The following is a 27,908-nucleotide window of genomic DNA, read 5'->3' as shown; positions in this document are numbered from 1 at the left end:
TATACGCTCCTCGATCGACCATTAAGTGTCATGGCGTCCAACGCAGACTCACGACTAACTAAGTTTGAGAAGAGAAAACGACTAAAAATAATTAAAGCAGTAACTTAAATAAGATTATAACCTTCTACCTAGAGCTTCGATCGTAAAAATCCGTAGTCTAAGGCTATTATTCCGATATATCTCGGACACAAACTTTGGTACTTATCGAATCGACGTTATCTCTGCGCAAATAGCGATCCAGCTAGAAAAGAACAAGTCTTTTTCTCCAGGGAACTATAATATATAGTTTACAGTAATGGATGTCCAGCCCGGGCAACGTGTACCAGTGCTTAAATAAAAAGCCAAACGGGAGGGGGAAAAAAGTAGTGGTAGGCGTCAAAGTTAAATGAGCAACGAGCTCGAGGGAAACTTGTTATTTTACGACGGACTAATAATGCGTCCGGCGTGGTATTCACAGTTCGTCAAACATCAAAGCGGACGGAGTGTAGCCTCTTTGCATGAAATAACTTAATTTTCATGGATCCCCCTCCGACGGTGAGCACCTTCAAGGTTCAATTTGCTTCGCCAGAATACATTTCCAAAGCGGATATTTCATCACGGGCCAATTCTTCGCCGAGATCGCGTCCGTAGGCCGGGGCGAGGGTAAACGTCCGCTTCTAACTTTACGACCTTCGAGGTTGATCCCAGAATTCGGTACTTGGAGCTTATTTAGGAATACGGAGGCTCTTTTCGCGCTCGCGGCGAACCTCGTCCCGGGAAAGGGAAGATTAATGAATCCGCAGGGAAACTTCAAAGGGGCCCTCGAACACAAGTTCACGATCCACGAGAAATCTCGAGCAGAACCGATCGAACTGAATATTGCAGGTCACGTCTCGGTTTCTACGTTCGTTTCTCTCTCCGTGCTTCTTCCTTCGATCCTTCGAGTCCGTTTCCTCCGCGATCACGTCTCCGCCCGGGCGAATTTAAATTTAAAACGAAACAAAAGCGTGGCCGGAATATCTCAATATGGCGCGTCGCGTTACCGGCTTTCCGTAATCAGGCGCTTCCGCGAGGAAAACAAGTCGTCTTAAGGGCGTTGGAAAAATACCAAAGACCTAGAATTCCGTGTACGAAAACCACCCCCTTATATCGACGATTATAAATAGCAATATAAATATCTCAAATATCTTATTATTTATATAATATGACTACTATATTTTTTTTATTTTTAATTTTATTATTTCCAGAGTCTTACGATATTTAATAAATTCTTATCTACGGAAAAATTAAAAAAAATGTAATAAGTCTATTTTCATAGATGGCGTTGCTTTGATACTTGCAAACTTTTATTTTTCCAAAGACAAGCGAACTTATTACGCAAGTGATGTTCCAACGATGCCTCCTTCTATCGTAGAAAACTTTATTCGAATAATTACGACTAGTTTTACCGGGTAGAAAAAAAAATTCACGAGACTCGTCGTTTGAAAGAAGTCGCGGACGGTTGTAAACGCCTGATTGTGTGCGGCCGCGTAACGAGACGGATAATCCGAAAGCGAGGGAAACAAACGATTCACGGGCGGACAAAGAACGAGAGAGCTTACCTTAACGTGAGATATTTGGCTGGTCGCAATGGACGAGGCAGGCTGTTGCTGTTCGTTGTGCAGGTTTTTACTTCAACTTTCGCGGACTCTCATCTTCCTTCTCGCCGCTTCTCATCCACTTTCGCGAGGCGGAAAGGCCCCTTCAGTGGCTCATGGCTGCTTTCAGCATCGACCGGTCGTAACTGCCATCTGAAAAAAATACAACGAGACTAAGACTTTCGAGCGTGCTCGTTTCCCTTCCGCAAACTCCAACCGGGGGAATCGCAAACGAGGATTTCACGGGTGTGTCTCTAATTAATCGAACGAAAACTCCACGATTCTCCACGAAAACAAAACGCAAACTACATAACCTAAAATTTTTTCTGATACTTATTTTTGTAATTTTCAATTAATCAAAGGAAAACTCTACGATTCTCCACGAGACCAAAATGCAAACTACATAACCTAAAATTTTTTCTAAAACTTATTTTTGTAACCTTTAATTAATCAAACGAAAACTCTACGATTCTCTACGAAAACAAAATGCAAACTACATAACCTAAAATTTTTCTTAGTACCTATTTTTGTAACCTCTAATTAATCGAACGAAAACTCCAGGAAAACTCGACGAATCTCCACGATAACAAAATGCAAGCTACATAACCTAAAATTTTTCCTAATACTTAATTTTATATTATGAAGGGGGTTTGCTCGTCCCACCGCAGCGCCATCTTAGTATGCGCCATGTAGTCGTGCTTAGGCGTATGCTTATTTGAGTTTGCTCTTTTTATGCTTATTATATATCTGTATTATGTGTCTGTATTATGTGTGATAACTAAATATATATTGAGTTATGTATGCAAGTGGAATTATTCAAAACCCCAACATATTAATTAATCGAACGAAAAATCTGCGATTCTCCACGAGACCAAAATGCAAACTACATGACCTAAAATGCTCTCACGATTTATTTTTCAAACCCCACTCATATTTTAGAGATATAAAGCAAGAAATATGAAACGACAATCGTGTAAATAACGTTCACGTTAAAAACAAAATGACAGTTTCGATTATCCGAGGACGTAGAGAACTGAAACACTGAATTCACGTACGCGTGACAGCGGCCGTCAAAGGATCGATGCTCGAGAATTGTGCAAGCTCAGAACCGGCTACGGTTCCAGAATAAGGTCAAACGCTTGTAAATTTTATGTTCCGCGAACGAAAAGTACGTCCATAAAATCTGTACGTTACAAAGCACACACACACAATAAATCTTGAAAATCCGGGTGCACGACAATGTCGGCAGTAATTTGAGATCCTGGAATCTCCGTGACCCTCGAGTGTTTAATTTTAATGCGTCTTAATTGAAGATTAGCCTAGAAGGGTTAACAGTGGCAAATGGAATCCTTAAATCAGCCGTTACTTTGCGTCGTGGTTGCGGAGTTTCTGGCGAAACAGGGGTCGAAGGGGTCAACGAACGAGAACTTCCGGCGAGAACGGAGTTCCGTTGGTTGTTGGTTGGACAGCGAGGAACGATCGAAAATGGAACGACGTTTGGGGGAATTTGGTTGCACGAGGTTAGAATTCGACGAAGACGGGATCGCAGATTTTTCGCGCGGTCGCAACGCCAAGTCGCGCCAGATCCTCGGAATTGACCGACCGTCGGGGGTGTTGCCAGGAACCTAACAGCGTTCAACCTTGGCCCCGTGGCCCGATTCGTGCACGCTGCGTGCTAAGCCACGCTGGGCTAACCGTTCGTTACGTCTTCGAAAGACTGCGGACAATTAGTCGACGCTAGTCGTCGGACAAATCCAATTGGTCGTGAATTATCTACCCAACGCGTCCACCAATCGGATATCAAAACTACTGATATTAAAATTCACTAATTTTACAATTAACAATACTAATATTTACATTCGTCGAGAGTTCATCGACTAGGAACAAATTGAATGAATTCGCCACAGTTCTTTTTCCGGCCGGTCCAGTAATTAGCTCCTTCGAGCCGCCAACGATTGTTAACACGGACCGCGAAAGAAAGTTCGTCGAACAAAAACCTTTCCGGGGTCCACCTGGCTCCTTTTCCACGTCGGATCCGAAAAACTCGACGCAAAAATTTCGAAAGTTCTTTCATTACTCGAAATAGCTCCAGAGAGCCTTCTTCCCGGGGATGAGGAGGCGGTTGTAAACTTTGACGGAACTTTATTGGAAAGCCCGAATTTTTACGGAACCTCGACGCAGATGGCGGAATGTTGGTCAATCGATGTCGGAAACGACGACGCCATAGACACTGCGTTTCCCTCGTTCGTGGATAAATCCCCGGGCTTTATATCCGTGGATTTAACCGGTTCAGATCGTGTTGTACATCGAATATCCTTTATTCGACGAGGGTATTCGGAAATACAGGCTCTCCTCTGACGTACGACCCTTTCGAATAAACGGAATATGCTCCGGGGCGGCCTGCATTTTCCGCCATCAGCCGCGCCGCCGATGCTCGTTGCATTTTTAAACAAAATTTCACGGATGCGTCGGTAAATGGAACGGGACGAGACACGACGGTCGAAAGCGCCCGATGAAAATTCTTCTCCTAACGGGATTAAATATAATTTAAACGATATTCCGTCAAGGGAATTAAAACAAGCTAGTTTTCATAGTGATTCGATCGCCCGGTCGATCTTTGTTCGCGCGATACAGCTTTGTTGTTCCTAACCTATTTGCGTCGAGTTTTAATAAATTCTACGAACAAGCAGTTGTCGATATAATTAAAAAAAGGGTCGAAAAATGTTAGTTCCAACGTTCGAGTGTACGTCGCGCGAGGAAATATGCTAGTTCTGAATACGTACGACGATGGAAAAGAAGTTGCGACGAAAGAAGTTTAATTGCTTCCAGGGAAACGGTAACTCGTATGTAAGTCAAGGGACTTGGCGATACCGTTATCGTCTATAGGTGACAATTGTTCTCGTTTCGTCGCTGGAAAACTCGCAGGACGAGTCGCGTCGACGTTTATTACGCTATACCTCGCGCAAAAGTTCGCGAAGAAATACGTATACAGTCTAATATTCGCCTGACACGTTAACCTTGTTTCGCCAGGCGTCGATGTACGCCCGGCGAATTCTATTCGCCGATTCGTAAGCTTTGGAAACGTTTCCCGAGCTATTTTACGCGTCAACGTGCCCTTGAGTCGACTAAGGCCGAAATTGAAAAAGAATAGTCACCTCACGACAATATTTTTTCTTGTCTGGCTTCTGCGAGTCAACGTCTCGTTCCCACGTTACAGCGACAGCGAAATTCGACACCGACCGTTGTTTGGACACAACGATGGCATTGAGCCTCGAAGTCGAAGGAAAGGACAGCGCGCAAGAACGAACAGGAGCGAGCGAGAGAAAAAATCCAACGGTCGTCGAAGAAAAGGACAACGTCTGAGAACGAGCGAGAGCGAATGAGAAAACTACCAACGGCTATCGGAGAGAAGGACAGCGCGTGAGAACGAGCGAGAGCGAATGAGAAAACTACCAACGGCTATCGGAGAAAAGGACAGCGTAGGAGAACGAGCGAGAGCGAGTGAAAGAAAAAATCCAACGGCTATCGGAGAAAAGGACAGCGTGGGAGAACGAGCGAGAGCGAGTGAAAGAAAACTACCAACGGCTATCGGAGAAAAGGACAGCGTGGGAGAACGAGCGAGCGCGAGTGAGAGTAAAAATCCAACGGCTATCGGAGAAAAGGATAGCGTGGGAGAACTAGCGAGAGCGAGTGAGAGAAAAAATTTAACGGTTGTCGAAGAAGAGGACAGCAAGATTGAACTGCTGTTGAAGAAAAGGACAGCGAGAATAAACGGTAGACGAAGAACACCGTATCGTTTCGTCCGTTTTAAAATGAACGATTTAATGAACCCGTTAACGTCCGTGGCTTGTTTAAAGAATCATTACTGTATCATTAAGAATCATTCGTTCATAGATCATCCACGGAACCGAGTCCTTTCGCCGTATCAACGCATACGGTCTCGACACACGCGACGTTTCCTACGCGAACACGTTAGCCCGGCATTAATGCGCCACGGTGTTCCGTGACTCTGCTGGTTATCGTTTAATATTCACATGCTCGTGACACGACGCGGACGTCGAGTACGCGTCCCACGCGTCCAGCGTTATACCGCGGACAACAAATTATTTCGCGATGCATCTCCCGGTACTTTGCATTATAATATTAGACAAGCTTTTTTCCCCCGCCCCGGAATGGATGCTTTCGATCGTTAACCAGATCATCAGATACATAACGAATTAACAAAAAGCGTGTGTTTATGGCTCGCGACACGAACGGGGTGCGTGCAAAAGTTTCGATGGATTCTGATGGAAATTCTCTTTTTAAACTCCGAGCTGGAAAGTGAGATCTCAATCGTTCAAGTTTTTACCTTCGCGAGTACTTTTTTTTTTTTTTTAAAGACTTTATCCGTTGAATAAGCTAATATTGAAGAAAAGTTAAAGAAAACGGACTTAAGCGGATAGGAACGATACATCCGACGACGGATCGATAAAATTATGCGGTCGGAAAGGGAACCGTCAACCAGCAACGTCCGACAGTCGGTCGGCTATCGATCGAGAATGCTATTTTTGCGTGGGCGTCCCGTTTTCCGTAATAACGAGAATAATGCTATGAAAACCATCTATCGAGTTGTTGATCGGACTATATCCTCTCGCTCTCGCTTTCGCGAAGCCCGTTAATTTACTTCCATGGAGCCGTGCAATGGCCATTCGGGTCTCGGGATAGTCGCGATTCAAGGATGTCGAGGAATCGTACGCAATCGACTTTTCAATTACCGAGATTCGAGACCAGAAACAGTCCGTTTACGAATCGTTACACCCTTTCTCCCTAGACCGAATTGAATCGAATTATTTCATCTGAGCGGAAATATCCCACCGGGTTAGAAAAAAGACGAAATATACGAAGGACTATTTTCGATCGATAAAAATTTGCATCCCATACGGATAAAAAAATTTATTCGCGCCGCTGGATCCAGCTGCAGAAGCGTCAAGCTTAAACCGATTTTATTAAAGCTAACAGCGAAATCGATGGAACCGATTAATCGTTCGCTTCGACGAAATAAATTCCCCGGGTCGCCAGTTTTTACTTTACCAGATCCTGAAAAATTACTACGAGAACGAAACGATCTTTCCATTCGCGACTTTCGAAGACGCCATTCATCTCGCTCTGTCGAGTCGACGACGAGAAATGAATTCGACCACGATGCAAAAAGTGTCCTAAATAAACAAGAATTGGAAAAATTCTCGGAATTACAATCAATTTTCTATTATATTTTTCGAATCGAAAGTGACATTACCGACCGTGTCGGCCCGAAAATCGCCATCTTGGTTCAGCACGGGGGATCCGTTCGAGGGTCATCGAGGAGGTCGAAAATTAATTTGCAGACCCGGTAACTCCGTCAGAGCTTCTTCGATTGCAAAAGAGAGCACGAATTATAGCGTCAGAGGTAGTTTATGCACGCATATCGGTGGGAATATCAACGGACACGCACCGATGCGACAGTTTTGTACCTTGGCACCGTTTCGTCGCGACGACCGTCGGGGGTTTGCGGATCCGACGCGAACAGCCCGTCTGCATAGCGGTGCAAACTCGAGCGCGGCTCGAGTGCACTAAAGCCAAAGAGTATAACACGGCATCTTCTCGCGCGACGACGCGTTCCCGCAGACGAGAGCAATGCGATACGAACAAACAAAAACCGTCCCGACAAAGACCAACCCAGACGTCTCCTCCACGGATCCCTTATTACTCTCGCCGCCTCCAACGTTTCCGGTGCAAAGAAAATCTCGTCCGTCTTTAGCGCGTAATAATTCCCACGAAGTGTCGTCGTTCTTTCTCAAACTGAGGATTTCTGTAAGATTTACTGTAAGATACACTGTACCTAAAGTGTTCCCAAATAGGATAGGCGGCAGGGGAACAAGCAAATAGGAATGTATGTATATAAACAAAGTGCTTGTAAAAGTGAGAGTCGGCAATAAATAAATATAGTATAATAGATAAGTAAACAATAAAAAAGGCGAAGAAGTTATTATTTTCAATAATCCTTACAATTTCCTTTTTTTTTTTACAACCTTATTTTGTGATTATCGTGTTCTATTATCAATTGTGACTACTCTCGAGACATGTATCGATGACAAGACTGCTGAATTAAAAAGTACTTTTCATCTGGAACAAAGTGCTTTTCTGTGTCCCCAAAATCGGAAGACTTAGAACTAATCAGAGCGATTGGAAACGCTGGGCGCGTAAATTAGACCGATTTCGAGGCCAGGTCTCGCGAGTTGAAGCTCGATTGATCAAACCCGGGGAGCCAACAAGAAACTTGCCGTGAGAACGATCGCACCTGTTTCACCCTAGTATCCGCGAGACCTACTAACGTTTTCTTTATTTCCTTCGGATGTTCTTTTCTCGCGGTAATCCGTCGCCGAACGTGGGGGAGGGGGGAGGGAAAAAAAACTCCACCTATCGATAGTCTTAGAAATCATGACGGTCGTCTACATTACTCGTCCCGTTTGCCCGACTTACTTTTATTAACTTCTGTGCCCGATTTACCTGGATTCGTGGAGCCTAACTTGCTCGTCCATCATCGGTGACCGCTCTATACACCACGCATAAGAGTCTCTTGTGATTATTCCGCCGTTAAAAAATATATCGCGACAAACAACCAACGACATAGGTAATTTCTGGATCGCGATAGCGGATGATCGACGACTGGTCTGCGAGTTCAAGTGAAAGTGTATCGTGCACACGTCAGATTTATCTTTCGATTGTTACAAATTCTGCAAAAAAAAATTACGGAAAGCAAAGTAGTTTCGTCGAGTCACGGTCGGCGTTAGAGAAACCGTTGATCGAGTTTTAGGTTAGATTTAAGTTCAATGTTAAGTTTTGTCACTTCTGTTCAAGCTGTTTAATTTATATTACTCTAAAAATATTATATTTTCTTCTGGGCACTAATAAATTTTTACTCAGTACAATAAATAAAAAAAATCCGGTCGAGAGGCAAGGATTAAATTTGAATGAACTCCTTAGCGATCGTGTCGCTCTATTGCCATAAATCTGTCGGCGGGATCGTTTCAATTACCTGCTAATCGAGTCGTACGAAGGAGAAACGTTTATTTTTCGCGTTCGCCGACGAAATCGATCTGTTCGCCGATACCGCTCACGTGCTTCGATAATTGCGTTTTTCGCTGCAACCTTTCCCGCCATCGGAGATTCGAGATCTGATAATATTCGCGGCACTATACCGCGTACCGAAGAATCGATTCACGCCTACGGTCTCGGGATCGATCGACGGCGTGTTTCAGAATCGATCAGTCGTAGTTCGCCATTGACTGGGAGAGAAGTACGCGTCTCCTGGACATAGACGAACCAACCATGTGTTACTTTGTAGGTGGTAAAACGGAAAATATGTCACGATCCTCATTGAAAATACATGCTCGGCCTTCGGGGCCGTGCAACACGTGCGCGATACGATTGTGACAGTTCTCCGATCCAACAGTTGCAAACATTACTGAAACCGTCGATTAAAATCCACTTTAGATAAATGTACCAGCCATTTTCTCGTTGACGCTAGATAATAATTTTAACGGTTCGAAAGTCTACAAATATTATTCTCTTGCGTGTTTTGTAATTTTTATACGATATTGGGAAAAATTACGATTTTTTTCAGACTTAAATTTCAAGAAATTTTATACTAGAACAGTACGATATTATTGATAATAATTACGTGGATGTTTATGCACACTAACCTTGTAGAATATAACTCAAATTATTGTAATTTTTATATTAACTAAACTTGTTTTTTACTTGAGCATTTTATCGATAATTACGTTTGGAAAAATATGATTATTTGACTAAAACAAAATGGACGCCTCACGACCATGTTGGCTCCAAGCTTCTTTCGAAAATGGACGATGCTCGACGACGTTGTACATTTTTAAACAACCGCGAACCCGAGTTGTTGGCGAGTAAACACAAGTAATATTTATTTGTACTCGATATCGAAGCGTGTTTTCACTTTTTATCGCGAAAACATCGAAAGTTACGTTCCAATAATCTGCAAGTTCGATCAATTGCGTCGCATTGAAATCGTTCGACCGATCGATAAATTCCTCGCCAGCGACACGAATGACGCGTCGAATTTTTAATGACGAGACTGCTAATCGTCGATCGATAACGATCCAGAGTTTTTTTTTTTCAAGCACTTCCAATCTACGCGTACAACATATTTGTATAATAGAATCTTCGTGTCGATACAATTGCGACATATTGGGCAACAAAAGTTGCCAAACAACGCGGTATCAGTAAAATGATTTTGACTTTTTCGGGTCATTGATAAACTTATGATGATGAACAACAGAGACGCGATAAAATCAACGAGACGTTTATTCGATCTATTCGTTTCGATGTATTTAACTGGAATTTAAAATTGTGTATTTATTTTTTTAAAAAAATTTTACTACGATCCATAACAACTTTTATTATTTTCACCAAGCAAGCATTAATTATACGAAATAATAATGGTATAAAAATAGAGATAAAATTCGGTGCCGACGGACGCTTCAACGTTACTTGTTTCTTTTACGTTGGTTAACGAACGCGGTCTTTCAAAGATTTTGAATATACTTTTTAATTAAACGAGAATTTAGTAGGAAAGATGTAGAGTATTCCTTGTTAAAGGAACAAGCTCGAACCGCTTTGTTATTTATGGAGCTCCCGTTGGACCTTCGTGTCGTAGTTAAGGCTCGTTCTTCCGCATATATTTTATCGAGAGCAACTTCCATCCCCCTCGACAAGTGCCTACTCGATTCTATGAGCCGATATTGCAACGGATAGACATCGAGACCCCCCAAGACATTCTCGTGGCTCGAGCACTCCCGCCGTTAAACACAACCATCCTCCTATTTCGCACTTTCCAAACGTTCCCCCATGACCAAACGATGCTAGAAATTTTCGAACAAAATACAAAAAAAAAAACAACAATCAAAAATTGTCAAGATCAACGGAATTAAACACGCATTCCGTGGGATCAGAAAAAGGGCTTAGATTGGTTTAAGATACGACGAAGAACTTAATTTCGTGCGATTAAATGTTCCAAAAAAAAAAAACTGATCCCTAATTTTAACGTTATCTTTTAATTCCCATTATCGATCTTGCTCTCACGTTTTCTCGAAATAACAAACGACAAAAGAATCTTTCATATCGAAAAACTTCAAACTAATGCTGTAATTAAGAATTCTTGAGACTCGAGTCTTACGAGTTTTGGGGGCGTTGAAAAACACTTTCTAATTAATTTTTTTCGTCCGGATAATTGGTTTGATTGAAACGTGACAGGCTCAGCTTGATTAGAATCGTATTTTCAAGTACTTGGACACCTCTAGTTCAAGTATACGATGTGACCTGGTCCGGCCTTCGTCGGGGCCGTGACACAGTCGTATCTTCCCGTGCCAGTCAGACCGGCCTGCGGAGGAATTTCGAACACGCCGCGATAATTTCCTCCAACGTTTCAGCGATCCACGTATTCCACCGTTAGAATCGCTGGTTCATCCGAAAAGTACGAATAGTGCAGGTTTTTCCCCCCTATCGTTTGCTCGAAACTTTATAGTAAATTCGTAGCGAAGCGTGGGGGGCAAAACTAATCGTAACAGTCGATATATTTACGTTTCTCGAATTGATATTTTCCTATAGAACCGTTTCGAGGAATCTCAACGATGCGAGACTTATCGTATCGATCGTATCAAGATTGATACCGACTTAATTACGCTCGCAGCTCGTCGGAAATGAAACGAAAGACGGTGACCAGCGATGGAATCGATGAAGATTAGATAGATATCGATGGGCGCCCGAGCAATTCATACGAAATCAAAATAGAAAATATCTTGATAGATTTTTTAAATTTAATTTCCGCCCCCCCCCCTCCCTTGGTGACTCGTTTAATTCTGGATCGAGATATCGACACGTGTAAATATTATATTTAGAGAGCTTTTCAATCGTAACACAAACTTTGATTTTTCTTTTTAATGGTACAATAGTTTAGATTGTGTTCTAAATGTGAATTGTATTTTCGTAATGGTAGTGGCGAGTACACAGATTGGTCGGAGGAAGCTCATCGAAAGTTCTCCAAACAAGAATGTTTTTCAACGAACAAGACACCGCCGACAAAGCAAAGACGCAGGACGAGATTCTCAGAACGGCTTTTACGGGCACAAACACACGTAGAACGCGAACTCGTAGGCGATAGCAGTCTGCGTCGGACGGAGGGAAACGGGGTTAATAACCCACTCGAAAAAGCTTTGGTCTCCTGTTTTATCTGCGCTTCTTTAAAAACGACTGGCCCGCTAAAAGCAGACAACGCGAAACGAACCCAGAAGAACGAGAACGTTCCATTATCCCCATAATTGTCGTGCCCGTAAACCGTGTTCCCTCAAAAGTAGGACAATTATACGTACCTACCATATTGCATCGGAGTTGCGTCAAATTTTATTCACGGATCAACGAAAACGTTAAACTAATTTCTGTTTTCATACTGTGAAACGTATACAATTCCACTCGTATTCGTATATTATAATAGCGATTTGTTATAAGTAGGACAAAAAAAACTTGTTTCTTAAATCAACGGTCTTGGCACGTTGGACACGCTGGCTCTCCGTACGGTCACCCAAGTGCAGCTTCGTTGGGTCGCGTGCAGCGCAGGATGGGTTTACCGCTTGGGGGGGAAAAAAAACGTGTATAAGATTTGGTACACAAAATAAAAAATTATATACACCGTTTTAATATTAAAATAAAAGCTATTATTGACATAATACAGAGTGTTGTAATTGAACTTTAAAATAATTAGTAAAAATAAATGGAGAAAGAATTCATGTAAAAACCCCGCATGTATCAAATAAAATTGAATAATATAATAATCAATTTTCCCAGATAACTGTCCCCCACAGTGGAAGAACCCGAAACGCCCCCAAGCAAGGAAGGAAACTCCTAAATCTGAGTTTCGTTTACAAAGGACAGAGATTCGTATAAAAACATATATCGAGCTCCGAGATAAAGAACGGGGGGGAACCGGCCATTGGAAAGTATTAAAGCTCCCCCTCCCCCGGCAACCGGGAAAAGCTTTGAAGGGAATCGACGTTTGGAAATGCAGGATTGGTCCGGCGTATGAAGTTTTATTGAAAGCCGCCGGTTCCCGGGGTTTTCAATATAGCTTTAATTTAACCCCGCCTATTTCGAGGAACTCTTCGATCGGCTTTTCCCTCTATCCGCGTCGCCTCTTCTCACGGGGGGGTTTTTTTTTCCTTTTTTTCTTTTATCAACACTGTTTACGTTCAAGGGAAATGAGATTCGTGCCCGCGAAATCGATCGCTATCGTTTGATACGTATCCACAATCACTGCCCACTCGAGTCGCGTTTTTTCCACGATAAAATGAACACCAGAAGCCGTCCAAGGAACGTGACGACAGATACTGTACCGTTTTTTGTTCGAAGATAATGCGGGCCGTCACGTGGAACGCCACGAAAGTTCGTTGCAAGCCTCGTGGAACGCGATTTATTTTAGTAATCGTTCGCCTTATCGCCAGACGATTCTTGATCAATTTCCTGATTACTTTGCCACCGAGGACTCATCCTCGATCTTTTTTATCGGTCTAATTCCCCGGTCGGATTACACGATGCTTCGACAAAGAGCATCCCGACGGCGAGCGAATATAAAAATTCCCGCGCATAATCGCGGCCACCGACAGACGTGGGAATTCAGGACCCCGGGGGGGAAGAGTTAACGCTCGGTATTTTTCCTTTTTTTTTACGAGGCTGCTTCGCGTTTCATCGCAGTCGCAGTCTCGCGGAAACGGAATGTAATTTAGCAGAGACTCGAGATGCCTGCGATTCCACTATGGATTGCAAATTTACCATCCCTTTCAATTACCAACGCAGAAGGGGGGGGGGGGGCAATTCGATCAAATCCTCAACGAACGACTCGCGAATAACTCGTTTATAAAATCATCGAAACGCTTCGTTGTTTCTCTCACAAATAAAAATCATCCTAAGCTTTATAGACGAGAATTAAATAAATAATAATCAAGTAAAAGTTGAAGGATTTCTGGAATGATTTCTTTTTATTTCTATTTAACAATCACTATTTATTTAATATCCTCTCACGAACTTTACTAATTCTACAACTAGTATTACACAGCATTGGAAACCCCTAATGGTTTCTGTTCAAAATGGGTCTCCCCGTTCTCCGAGACATTCTAGTGGAAAGTTTTGCGTGCTCGTAGCAATTTAGCTGCGTTAACGTTGCTTCCAGCGAGCGATGTTGCGATTTAATTTTAATTGCTCGATTGTAATATCTGTAAAACTGTACTCTCGTATTTGCACCAAAGTAGAATCACACAATAAATGTTTGATCGCAACGACCATCAGCGACGCATATTCGGGTCGCTTTACGACCGCTAGCTGGCAACAACGTTTATGCAACAATGAGCCCGCGCGACTTTAAACTATCTCGAAAACGGAGGCTTATTGTGACTAAACCCATTAGAGGTTTTTAATACCGGTCCCCCGTGTGCTGTAACTTGCACCTACCGTCATTCCAAAAGCTATTTCTATACCCCCGCCCGGACCCTTGTTAGTAGGCTAATAGGTCTACAACTTTCAGGAAATGTTTTGTCCTTTACAGGCGTTTAAGTGCAGAGATTGCTTTGGCCGTTCTCCATATCCGTGGAAAATAGGTGAGCCCGAATCGCTTGTTCGATTATATAGCAAACTAGTATTATTATTTTTATCGGGGTGATCCATTCTTTCGATTTCATCTTAAATACCAAACCGTTTTATTTCAGTGTTGAGAGTTTTTAATAAATACTAGGCTTTTACAATCAGCGATAATAACAAATAAAAATAATAAACAAAATTTTTTAAATTCCTTCTCCATTCGATCGTTGCACAGAGATTATTATATTCGACAAATTATTTGCAAACTATTGCTTTTATCACTGTTCTGGAATTTTTTATCTCTTCTTCGCTGATCCTATTTGTATCACTGTTCGAGGAGAATTAATAATCGCTGTTCTTAGGTGTTCGCACTGATGGTATAACTTTCGTTCGATTTGCGGCGTAAATTAATCACTGGCGAGGATCGATCGCGTCCGTTGCTCGGTTCCCGCTCGACGCGACTGTTGAGGGCTGAAACTGGGCCCAGATTTATACCTGTTCGGTACAAGTGGGGTCGACCAATCGGGGAGCAGGGGTTAGAATGGCGCGTAGATCAACGCGACAGACTATGACGTGGTTCGCGATCAGGGGTTTCCCCGAAATTTCGACCTCGTTACTTGTTCCAGTTTTGTTTGCAAAAAAAAACAACAAAAAACGACTTCGTTCGGACGCAAAACAGCCGGTGCGTTATAACAAAACTCGAAACTTTTATACACACTGGAATTGTAAAGCTTGTAAAACATTGAAAGTAGGTTGTAAAATTCAGTAATAGTTGTTTTCATGTAAAGTTCGTGGTATATAATCCGCACGAACTTTTTCCAGCTCCTAATAATAGGCGTCGCGATATCTATGGCTATTAATATTTGATAAAATGGCTGAACAGAATTGTACGTCTACTTTTACAAAGATACCTCAATCTTTCCAAAGACTTACGTTCCTTTTAATATTTATGAACGTAAGCGCACATATATCGTTGTCGTACGTTCTACAAAATTTACGTTTTATTTTTTACCCGTGTCTAAATTTAGCAATCAAATATTATTACGATTAGATGAGTATTTATTGGACCGTGCAGAGCAGCTTAATAAGCTCTGCATGGTCGAATAAATACTCATCTACTACCACGTTACCAGCTATAACCAAAATAAATTTATTGAATTTCTATTTTAGTTATGATTTTAATTGCGATTCCACGGGAATAAAAAAAAAAACAGTTTAACATTTCTCCAGCTCTCTGCCACCCCTGCACTTTCGTTTGATAGCTGTTCTTTATTTAATTCCCCTTCGTTTTCCTTCCTGTAATCGCGAAAAGAATTCGATAACTAGGATTTCGTTCCAGTTACCAGCGATTTTAAATACATTTTTACTGCAACGAGTAAACAGTTCCTCCTTCTCGCAATTAACATTAATTACCAATTAGTGCCAGGGTATTGTTACAGGCGAACGAGTCGGAAACTCGATTATAATCGGGGATGTAATCCGCTTTTGTCCGGCGGTGCATCGACGAGCGCGACGGATAAACTTTCCGAATAAAACTGCATAAATTACAGCGTCGCGGGGCGAACCGCGTGAAATCCCCGACGTTGACGAGTTATCGCCGACAAGTACCGCGGGTTATATTTAAAACGTCACGACCTTTAATAACCGTCGGACTGGAAATTTTTCCATTTGTCGCGACGGGGGTCGCTCGAACGTGCAAGAATCGCGGAAGCTTTACGATCGCGTTAAAATTGCGATACACCGCGAACGAAATCATCGATAAATCGCCGCGCGCGCTCCTCGATGGAATCGTTCGATCGCTTCGCGGAATACAACGTCAATTTCTTCCGCCTCGAGATATTTACAATCGCACGCCACGATTCCTCGAATCATTTTCACTGGGAATATTTATTTATTTATTATTATTATTGTTACTAAAAAATATATTTTAATGATCAGTGTCCTTTTTTACACAATATTAAAATTTCTTAAGATCATTTTGCAATATATTATTTAAAAAATGCAATTTTTTTAACATTTCGAGGGCAAATTTCATCCCTTCGATGTTTTACAGTTAAAATGGCGGGTCAAATATTTTTAGTCACCTCGTGGTAGCTTTCATGGAAGTCGATGGCGGCGAATGGTCGGTTTGAAGTTACCTGATATGGCGGATGGTGCAATGGTGATTAAAAATTATTATAAACGATGGAAATGCATAGTGAATCGACGGCCTTGACCCCCGACGACAGTATTTTTGCGATCTAGCCCCGTGTCCTTCGCGCGTACCCGAAATAACCCGACCGGCACACAGACACGCCGTCGATCCCAATGAGTCTTGGCACAGATACACCTACCCGACATCGGTAATTAAACGGAATAATGGGTCTTCGCATCTGAATTTTAAATTCCACCGACGCTTGCAAATTATTTACTCGACTCGACGCCTTCGACAGCTTCCAAGTGGTTTGCGAAATAAATAACGAGGCCGTTCGGGGGATGAATATCCGCAACGTCCGCCATTCGAGACCCGATTCTGCCCCCGAAAAATTATTCTTTCGCCGACAATTAGGGCGAGAGGTCCAATTACCCCGATACGGAGTGGTGGACTGTTTCGTTTTTATATTTTTTGAGGTACATATTGTTTTGCAATATTTTGTATTGCAGAATTATTTTTATATATCTATAAACTTTCGTAATGAATTTTTTTCTCGAAAATGCTTAAGATTTCGGGGGTATGTCTGATGACCAAAAATGATTGTAATTGACCTCTACAACCGAAAATAATTTTTTCAGAACGATTTGAAATTTTTCAATTTTGCCGAAAAATTTGTCCACTTACTCGAATTTTTTTCTCGAAAATGCGTAGGATTTCGGGGGTATGTCTATTGACAAAGAATGATTGTAATTGACCCCTGCAACCGAAAATAATTTTTCCAGAATGATTTGATACTTTTCAATTTCGTCGAAAAATTTCACACATTCTGAAATTTTTTTCTCGAAAGTAGATAGAATTTCGAGGGTATCTGTAATGACCAAAAATGATTGTAATTGTCCCCCGCAACCGAAAATAATTTTTCCAGAACGATTTTAAACTATTGAATTTCGCCGAAAAATTTCAGCACCTATTCGAATTTTTATCTCGAAAACGCGTAGGATTTCGAGGGTATGTGTATTCACCAAAAATGATTGTAATCGACCCCTGCAACTGAAAACAATTTTTCCAGAGCGGTTTGATTCTCTTCAATTTCGCCGAAAAACTGCAGCACCTATTCGAATTTTTTTCTCGAAATCGCGTCGGAATTCGGGGGTATGTCTATTGACCAGAAATGAATGTAGTTGACCACCGCAACCGAAAATAATTTTTCCAGTACGATTTTAAACTTTTCAAATTCGTCAAAAAATTGCAGCACCTATTCGAATTTTTTTCTCGAAAACGCATAGGAATTCGGGGGTATGTCTATTGACCAGAAATGATTGTAGTTGACTCCTGCAACCGAAAATAATTTTTCCAGATTGATTTGAAACTTTCGTATATTTGCATATTTTGGCTAACTGGGTGTCGGATTATAATCGAAAGTTTATTGTATATATAATTTAATATATTCAAAAAAAAAACAGTTTGATGCAGTTGCACAATGTTGACAAATCATTCGAGACTGAGAATTCGAGAAACTATGACGGTGGAAAAGCGCACGATTTACTTGCTTCAGAAGCTTTCGGACCTAATAGCTTTCGAGTATTTCTCTGTATCCTTTAGCGAGATACATGGAAGCTAATACTCTTGGGCCAAAGTGGGAACTAAAAGCGGTGGTAAATGGGGTCGGTCAGTCCTCGATACCGTTCTACGCAGCAAGCTCCTCCCTTTGCCACTCTTTTACTTCCTCGTTCTATGACGTCATAGGATAGACAGAGAATCAGCCCCCCCCCCCTTAATCTCCGTTTTGACCCATGCAGGATAACATTAAGAAACGATAATGTAATCCTGCTCTGGCAAGCCTTCATAAAAAATCTCATTTCTGTTTTATGGAATACACATATAAATTATAACAAACCGCCCTCAAAAGGAATCTGTAACAAATCCTACAAACATCAGAGGAATAATATATATCGATTAATTTTGCATTTGTCTGTTATAATTTCGTAAAAAATAATAATAAATTGAGGATTACGACGGGATTTTGAAGTTCTAAAAAAATCACAGATTACGCAAGACAAGAACTCGACAAGAATCTTGTCATTACTTTTTAATTTTTTGATTTCCATCGAAACGATGATATCGAATCTAAAACGGTATCTGTATTTGATAATCTCAACTCTGACTTTACATCCTTTAACGGAACAGTAAAAAATCATTCATTAACCACTTTTTCATTTTAAACCTTGCAATTTAAATTACATTGCAACTTTAAAAATATTTCGAAAATATTAACGCGAACGGTAAGATATTAAAATAGTTAATATAATTTTTCTTCATTTTAAACGAGCCCTGTCAGCGTCCTCGAAAGACAAGCTCCAAAGGGCACGTGGTCCCTCCGCCATTGTTCTGCGGTCTCTCTCCGCTGGTATCGTCTTCCTTCGAATCCACGGCCAATCAGAACCGGGGCTCCTGTTACTCGCGTTCAACTTATCTCCATAACCGATTCTTTCGTTCGGTCGCGTACTTTGTAACGGGACACGGTACGTCGAATCGCGTTTCATTCGAACGAAAATTTTAGACTCCGCCAGTTCCCGATACCAGCACGTTCGACAAGCGGAAGCGACATGCAATTCTGTCTTTGATAGACCGGAAACTACCGCCGAGCGGTGGAGGACTCGTCGCTGGGCGGCCACTGACAGCTCCTCTGATAAAACTTTCCTCACAATCGACTCGCAACGCGGAGAAAATCCGTACTTTACCCTCCCGCGATTGTTGCCACAATTGTATACGGCTCCTCGTTGCGACTGGAAACCCGACTAAACGAGTTTTAAAACCGATACAAACTTTCCCGTTCGTTTCGTCGAGCAGCTTTACTCGTTACGCAGCGCCCTGGATCCGCGTTAATAAACGAACATTAATTTTTCAAAACCGTTCCTTGACTTCCGGTATCTTGAATGGCACGAAATTAAATCTCGACTAGTCCATTATATTCGGTCGCTTTTCAACGAAACGTTTCCTACTTAACCCAATTCCCCAACTCCAAAGAAATTCTCCACGATTTTTTAACCAAAAGATTTTATCAAACGTCTGTTCCCGTTTAGAAAAAAAGCGAAAGACTTATCGCGTCTTCTGAAATTTAACCGAAAAGTATTTTCTTCTTCTTTTATTCCACGTTTCGTTTCGTTCCATGTTTTCTCGGCGGTACAGCGGCGGCCATTTTTAAGTGCGCGCGAAAACGGCGCGAAAGATACGAACGCAATTTCCATGCACCGTGGGAGTTGGTTATATTAGTCCTGCTCGTAACGAACACGGTTCTCGTTTGACAGGCTTGTCACGCGTCGTCTGGGGAATCGCGGGACTAATTTGCGAGATCGTTCGATCTCCAAGACGAGTCACGAACGAGAAAACGCGTCATTCGACCCCGAATCTAACTTCGATTAAATTCGGGTTTGGTCGTTTTGGCGCGACACCGATAATCCTGCACGAGTCACCGCCCCTATTCGATCAATCCCAGGGTAATTAAGAACGTTCTTCCATGTCTTGCGTGCCAACGAAACTTACAAAAGCTGTCGATACGAGTTTCAGATTCCTAAAGTTTTAAACTTGCAAGACTTTACAGTATAAAAAATAGAAATATTTGTTATTTTGTAGTATTTCCAATGGCAATGAAGTTACTTAAGAATATAGAGGGTGTTCTTTTTAATGGAAGATTCTAGAGGGCAAAATAAGACGAAAATCAAGAATACCAATTTGTTGATGGAGGCTTCGTTAAAATGTTATTAACAATTAAATTCCAAAATTTCAAATCGTTCTGGAAAAATTATTTTTGGTTGGAGGGGTGAATTACAATCATTTTTGGTGAATAGACATACCCCCGAAATTCTACGCATTTTCGAGAAAAAAATTCGAGAAGGTGTGAAATTTTTCGACGAAGAAAAAAAATTTCTAATCGTTCTAAAAAAATTATTTTCGGTTGCAGGGGTTAATTATAATCATTTTTGCTGAATACACATACCTCCGAATTCTTATCCATTTTCGAGAAAAAAAATCGAGAAGATGTGAAATTTTTCGACGGAAAAAAAAATTTCAAATCGTTCTGGAAAAATTATTTTCGGTTGCGGGGGTCAATTACAATCATTTTTTGTGAATAGACATAACCCCGAAATTCTGCGCATTTTCGAAAAAAAAATTCAGTACCTACGGAATTTTAAACGTTAATAACTTTTTAACAAAGCCATTAAAATACACCCTGTATAATCTTTAAGGTTCATTTATTGTAAGCGTTTTAAAAACACGTTGTAAATCGAAGCGCCGGTCACCGGTGACCACTATGGTAGTCAACGCGTTGAATGACGTCGAAACGGATGAAAGGAACCCCGTGGGTCGAGATTGCGGAACGAGAGAATCATGGACGAGGTTCTTTCAGAATTTCATCTTCGCAGTTCGTCGAGCAACGTCGTTTCTCGTGAAAAATTTCGGGGACAACGAGCATCCTGCAGACGATGGCTACGAGGACCGACGTCCCCGGTAGGAAATACCAGTTCCGTTTCCGTCTACGGGACCAAGATTGCGTTGTCGAGCGGCTCGCGTAAACAAAGCGAAGGAACATCGTCGTTCCTGTCCCGATCTTGCTTTCACCGACGACAATACGGTCGACGGTATCACGCTCGAGTAAATATTAAAAATTGCACGGAGATCTATTTTCCCGCGACGTAATCTCGTTGAATAAGATAAACGTCTGTAGAGAAAAAAAAAAAAGAAAAAAATTGCCAGGAGATCGCGGTCTGATAGCGAGGGAGGCTCGACGGACTCGACGAACGTTCGTCTAATTCTCAGCTTAGGAAACCCTCGTGATTCCGCATCGTCCACTCGATGACACGGGATGCTCTCACGATGCGCTAAACCCCGATAATTTCCACTTCGTAGAACGCTCGAATCCCACGCTGGCGTGTCGACGCATTCATCCGACCGATCCGGACGACAATTTCGCTCCTCCGTTTCCCTCCGACTACACGGGGCTCTTAATCGTTCGTTCGAAATGCTCGGGAATGGTCGCGGATCGTTTGCATAATATTTTAAAAGAGATCCGTTCGAGCAGCTCCCGGCGATTCCGAGTCACGTCGCACAATGACGCTTTGTAACGAGAGGCTGGCGAAAACACGGATTTTCGAAGGGTAAAGTAGATCGGTAGATAAAGTAGATTTGCATGGCACTTTTGTTGCGCGCGGATAATATCACGAATTAGGTAACGGATAGAAAAGAAACTGTAGAACGTCGTTTTAAATAAAGTATGCTAATCGTTATTGTCTTCGAAAGAAATAATCGTACAGGAAATTAACGGAACGATATTAATCGGTTCCTTCCGTTTCCGCGCGTAGTCACGTCCAACGCGTTTGGCCCGCGCCATTTTTCCGCGCCAAAATATAAAACAAGCTTATGTACGCTTTATCTCGAAGTTATTACTTGTGCTCGCGATTTGGCCACGATCCATCGCCCGGAAAAGTTACACTGGTGAGTTATTACGAAGCACGTACCGTGCACAGGATGTTGAGGCAAGGGGTCGAACAATCTAGAGTCGTAATAATTTCTAAAATACAACGGTTTCTCGCACGAAGATTCCATGAGAACACTATTGCTCTTGATTACTAGAACGAAAGTGGTTCATTGAGAGTATTTGCACTCCTTGATAAATAAGGGATGTATTTTATCGAATACTTCGTCGAAGCTAACATTCAGGTCAGATGTATCAATAGTTCTATTGTAAGATGTATAAATAATAATAAGACCCCGTTAAAGTAATGGCTGGGGTTGGAGGTTACTTACGCGTTTGTATGAAATATTTCTCGTTCCCCGGGCATGGATGGAAATATACGTAAATTTTATTAAAATCCTTGGATATTTCCGGGGAAACGGCGAATCTGTAAGTGCTCGGAAGGCGGTCGACGCATTTGTATTTTCACTTCGCGGATAGAGACGGAGGGAAAAGGACGACTCGGACAAACTGGGTTACTCGAGGACGATTCCCGGGGAACATCACCCTCGGCTTGGCCGGAGATATTTCCGGCAGTGCCGACTAACTCGCCGCCCGCCACGAACAATTTTCCCTTATTGTCCTACTAATCGTTATATGTACACCCGCATGGCGAAACTTTTTGACGATACGTTCGCCCCGTTCCGGAATGGTCGTCACGCACCAATCAATCAAGATACCCAAAACGTATCGTACCCTTATGATTCTCGCTCAACGCCTCTTGATGCAATTACACAACGTACACAAGATCTCACTCACTGTTATTATAACTATGCATTTAACTGGAAAAACATACGATACTAGGTTAGTAAACCCATTCGACACTCACTGTTATTATAAGTATGCATTTAATTGGAAAAACATACGATACTAGGTTAGTAAACACGTTCGACTCTCACTGTTATTATAAGTATGCATTTAATTGGAAAAACATACGATTCTAGGTTAGTAAACCTCTTCGACTCTCGTTAACCGCGTGCACACGCTTAACTTTCGTTCCGTGTTCCGTGTTCCGTATTCCGTATTCCGTGTTCCTTTCACCCCTTTCGTACCAACATTACATTCTCAATTACTTTCATATAATTGTCACCAACTTGTTTCCACGCACTTTTGTCAACCTGCATAGTTTCTACGCACTCGTGCCAACTACGCAACTGATACATATCCTATATCTGTCACTCTTTCGATCCCAAACTGGCATGCATAACCTCACTTATACTATAAAAAGAATTTTGCACAGTTTATGACCCGTCGATCCTTTCTTATCGACACGAAGTTGAGATCTTGAAAAATCATTGATCACTGAATCATTGATCATTGAAAATCACTGAATTTTTTTCTCGAAAATGCGCAGGATTTCGAGGGTATGTCTATTCACCAAAAATGATTGTAATTGAATCCCCAAACCAAAAATAATTTTTCCAGAAAGATTTGAAATTTTTTTTTCCGTCAAAAAATTTCACACATTCTCGATTTTTTTTCTCGAAAATGGACAGGAATTCGAAGGTATGTCTATTGACCAGAAATGATTGTAGTTGACCCCTGCAACCGAAAATATTTTTTCCAGAACGATTTGAAATTTTTTAATTTTGCCGAAAAATTTCAGTACTTGATCGAATTTTTTTCTCGAAAATGGATAGGAATTCGGAGGTACGTGTATTCACTAAAAATGATTATAATTCACCTCTCCAACCGAAAATAATTTTTCCAGAACGATTAGAAATTTTTTTTTTCGTCGAGAAATTTCACACCTTCTCGATTTTTTTTCTCGAAACTGGGTAGGATTTCGAAGATATGTATATTCACCAAAATGATTGTAATTAACCCCCACAACCGAAAATATTTTCTCCAGAACGATTTGAAATTTTTTAATTTAATTGTTAATAATTTCTTAACGAAGCCTCAATCAAGAAATTAATATTCTTGATTTTCGTCTTATTTTGGCCTCTAGAATCTCCCATTATTTTACCTTTAACGATAAGGGTCAGTAACGACGATTAAAGAGAAAATTGGCATGTAAAAACGACCTTTAAAGTGTCAGGTGCCAATCGCGAATATCTTCGACCTTCGACGGTTATTCTAAAAAAAAAATATGTAATCTTAACGCTCGTAGGCAGGGATTTAAAGACGTATCTTTGCGTCTTCGATGATACGATCCACTCGACGTTGATTGTGTGAAATACGAAGCGCCTGATTGTGGACCCTTCGACGGGCGAAATATTCCGTGGATTTTCGTAACGAATCGACGTTCGAATCGATGAAAAAGTGGTGGGAAAGGCTAAGGGAGAGGACACGAACGTTCGTGCCGCGAGATAACACGCTCTCGACGCGGTTCGTGACACGTGCGTATTAATTGAGCGCCGATTGATCGATAGCTCTCTCGAAAACTAGATTAAAAGCCCCTGATAATAGTTTTATTACGCGTCTCTTGACCTCCTCTGTGCCGCGCTTAATATATATCGGTGTTAAATATCGGTCGAAAAAACGGGTCGTGATAAGCCACTCGAACGGACCGTGGAAAAGATTTCAGATTAGCTTCGTGAGATCGCGCGATTGTCAATTGACGTCTCTGATTTTTACTATAAATTCCCGTGCCGTGTGTGTTGGCTTTTCTATCACAGCACGCGGCGCCATCGACCACACTAGGATAAAACTTCCGGCAATGGAGAAGTTGCTCACGATTCTCGCCATCGTGGCGTTAGCGGCCGGTAAGTTTTTAAATATTCGAACGAACTTTCGTTTCCGCGACCACTCGCGGGCCCTCAGGGATTCGCGGCCAACGGGGAAATCTCTCGAACCATACGCTACCCGTCGTTCCTTTCGCCCGTGTCCCGAAATTCCCGGTCAAACTTTCGAAATTTTAACCGTCCATTTGCCAAATCGATTCTGGTAAAATTGCCACTTTCACAAAGTTTGACGTAACATTTCTACAGGTCTAAGAAAAAATTCCTGCGCGACAGGTTAGGGTCAACTCGATCGGTAAAGCGTCGATATAGTGCAAATATGCTTCTGTAAATAAAGTAACACACGGATGATGTTTTCTAGTCGAATCACTCGAAAAATAGCTTGTCGCTGATATGCTTACCTTGCCGTTATACTGGCTCCTCTGTGGAAGACACAGTGTCTAATTTTAGCACTTTCGCGATGACTCCATTGTCTACTCGGGTGCCCCGTGGAATACTCTGGAAGAGTTCACTTACGAAAATCTACGAAATGCTATTCAAACTATAATGGTACAAACTTGCTCCTACAGCCTTATCGAGGCTCTGACGTAACTAGACTCTGGGTATGTTTCGACCAGTTAGAAAACGTTCATTTTCCTTTTACGTTCGTATCAAGATATTCTGTAAATATTCTGGTGGAAAATAGGGTGAAAATTACCCTCGACTGTTACTCTTACTGTTACTGTTACGCTGTAGTACTTAATAAAAGGAGAGAATATTTTTCAACTAAGAAGTGGTACTCTGTTCTGCGCTGACCGCGACAGCGCAACTTCCCGCGCTCGCCGCCAGGGGGCTACGTTCCTCCCGCAACTGCTCGACCAACCACCTATTCCTACATATACGCTCCTCCTATCGACTATCCAATGGCGTCTCAGCGGGCCCCGGACGAAATGCTCCTGCTCCTCCTTGCTATCACAGCAAAAAAACAAAAGTCGCCATGGAAAATATATTCTAAAAAGTAAACGTATGCTTTTCAGGTAACCCCGTAAACGTAACCCGGACCGACGAGATCAGTCTGAGGATGGACGGGCGTATCGTGGGCGGCGAGGAAACCACCATCGAGCAAGCTCCGTATCAAGTGAGCTTGGAGAAATTAAGATCCAACAAGTTGTTCACCCACGCCTGCGGGGGTAGCATAATCTCGAAGAACTGGGTGGTAACCGCGGGCCATTGCGTCGACTCCAAAATTCTATCGAATTACCAAATCCGGTCGGGTTCGACGTACGTCCACCAAGGCGCGGTTCACCGAGTGCAGAAAGTGGTCAGACACAATAACTTCGAATCCGAGGGCAGCATCCCCGTCAACGACATATCGCTGTTTCGCGTGGTGGACGCCGACGCGTTCAAGTTCAACGACCAACGGAAGGCGGTGCCATTGTTTTCCGGGAATGTCGAGAGTCTGGCTGGAAAGAACGCGATAGTCACCGGTTGGGGAACCACCGACGACATTGACGAACCGTCCGCGCTCCGCAAAGTCTCGGTACCGGTGATCACGGCAAAATCGTGCAACGAGGCGTACGAAGAGTTGTACGATAGAATACCACCGGGTCAAGTTTGCGCCGGTCTCATGAAGGGAGGGAAGGATGCCTGCCAGGGTGACTCTGGTGGTCCCTTGGTCGTATCTGGACAACTCGTCGGTATCGTTTCTTGGGGAGTGGGATGCGGAACACCCAACTACCCGGGAGTCTACACGGACGTGTCTTACTATCGCCAATGGGTCAAAACCACCAGCGGAGTCTAATCAAGCTGACTAAACGTGGTTGGAAACTCAAAAGACGATGGCAACTATCCGATCACGTTTACGGCAACTCAAAAGTGTTCCTAATGTTCGCTGTTGAAACTTTCAACAGAAAAGATGTGTACGCGTTAGAGTTAAGTTCTCAAAATAATTTAACTATTGTTGAATCCGATACTTTTTGTAAAAATTGTACCAAAATAGGATTGTAAGAACTAAATTACATTATGTCTTTCAAATTTGATCCCCTTGTTTTAATTCCCAGAACTGTATCCTAGAATAAGTTCGGTATAAGGGTTTGTTATGATCAGCTGCCTGTTATATGGGAACTCAAATTTTTTCAGAACGATTAGACATTTTTTTTCCGTCGAAAAATTCAGGCGCCGAATTAGATTTTTGGTAAGGAATTTTTTTCTCGAAAATGCGTAGGATTTCGTGGGTACGTGTAATGATAAAAAATGATTCTAATTGACCCCTGCGAGCGAAAATAATTTTTTTAGAATGATTTGAATAATTTTTTTTTCGCCGAAAAATTTCACATATTCTCGAATTTTTTTCTAGAAAATGGGTAGGATTTCGGGAGTATGCGTATTCACCAAAAATGATTGTAATTGACTCCCGCAACCGAAAATAATTTTTCCAGAACGATTTGAAATTTTTGAATTTAATTGTTAATAACTTTTTAATGAAGCCTCCATCAACAAATTGGTATTCTTGATTTTCGTCTTATTTTGGCCTCTAGAATCTCTCATTAAAATTTTTCCCAGGTTTGGCCGAACACCCTGTATAAGCATGAAGAACTGGGAAAAGAGGATTTATTTATTTATTTAACGGAGTGATCCCTTTAGCATACGTGATTACAAAGAATGCAACAGGAAATGCGAGCATATCTTTAGTTCGTAAAAAATTCTAAATGTACAATAAGACCAATATATTTTGAAAATGATAAAGAGTTGTTGATTTCTACCTGTATTCGATAAGAACGTACCCTACCGTGTATTTACATAGATCTAATCTTAAATCAACTAAACTGTCTGCCTATAACGGTTCGAACTACAGAATCGGATCAGAATGGTCAGTTAATCGAATGACAATCTACGATAAACTTGATCTCAGCCAGCGTACAACAATGCGTCTCATAAAGCTGTACTAACGCGTTTATCTGCTGCGTGACAGGCCCCATGATGCACTCGACGATTTTACAGATTACATATGAACAAAACAAGCCGGAATTATATACGAATTTTTGTTTATAATTGTTGATGAGGTCAGGATATAAAATAATAAACATAGACACAAAACGAACAAAATACGAATTTATATAAAAGCAAAACTATGGCAGTACACGAACGTTCCGTTGGACATGAAAATATGTAATGCGACGGTCGCTCGTCGCAACGAAACATTCGAGACAAAAACAAAAATTTGTAACTCGAACATTCTCAGCGGGCAATGAAAATACATGTATCCAGTGCCTGAGAAATAATCTCGTCCTTTTTCTTAACAATAATTT

General features: G+C 41.8%; 2 protein-coding genes across 15 annotated transcripts in view; one reads left to right on the top strand and one right to left on the bottom strand.

Annotated features, from left to right (window-relative positions):
* The window catches only part of LOC122405531 (glutamate-gated chloride channel), a 96,385-nt gene that overhangs the window by 57,667 nt on the left and 10,810 nt on the right, over positions 1–27,908 (bottom strand). For all 14 annotated transcript variants that reach the window (XM_043410362.1, XM_043410359.1, XM_043410360.1 and 11 more), the window contains exon 2: positions 1,581–1,769. The gene's annotated coding sequence lies outside the window, so the exon portion shown is untranslated. The remainder of the gene's footprint in view (positions 1–1,580; positions 1,770–27,908) is intronic.
* Positions 24,542–26,731, top strand: LOC122405533 (trypsin beta-like). The gene is made up of 2 exons (XM_043410375.1): positions 24,542–24,645; positions 25,638–26,731. The coding sequence occupies exons 1-2, from the start codon at positions 24,600–24,602 to the stop codon at positions 26,399–26,401; spliced, it is 810 nt and encodes a 269-aa protein (XP_043266310.1). The 5' UTR covers positions 24,542–24,599; the 3' UTR covers positions 26,402–26,731.

Source organism: Colletes gigas, unplaced genomic scaffold (genome assembly GCF_013123115.1).
Source record: "Colletes gigas isolate AHSC1104 unplaced genomic scaffold, ASM1312311v1 Colletes_gigas_Sc00004, whole genome shotgun sequence".
In the NCBI taxonomy this organism is placed as follows: Eukaryota; Metazoa; Arthropoda; class Insecta; order Hymenoptera; family Colletidae; genus Colletes; species Colletes gigas.
This window is presented reverse-complemented; position numbering and strand designations above follow the sequence as displayed.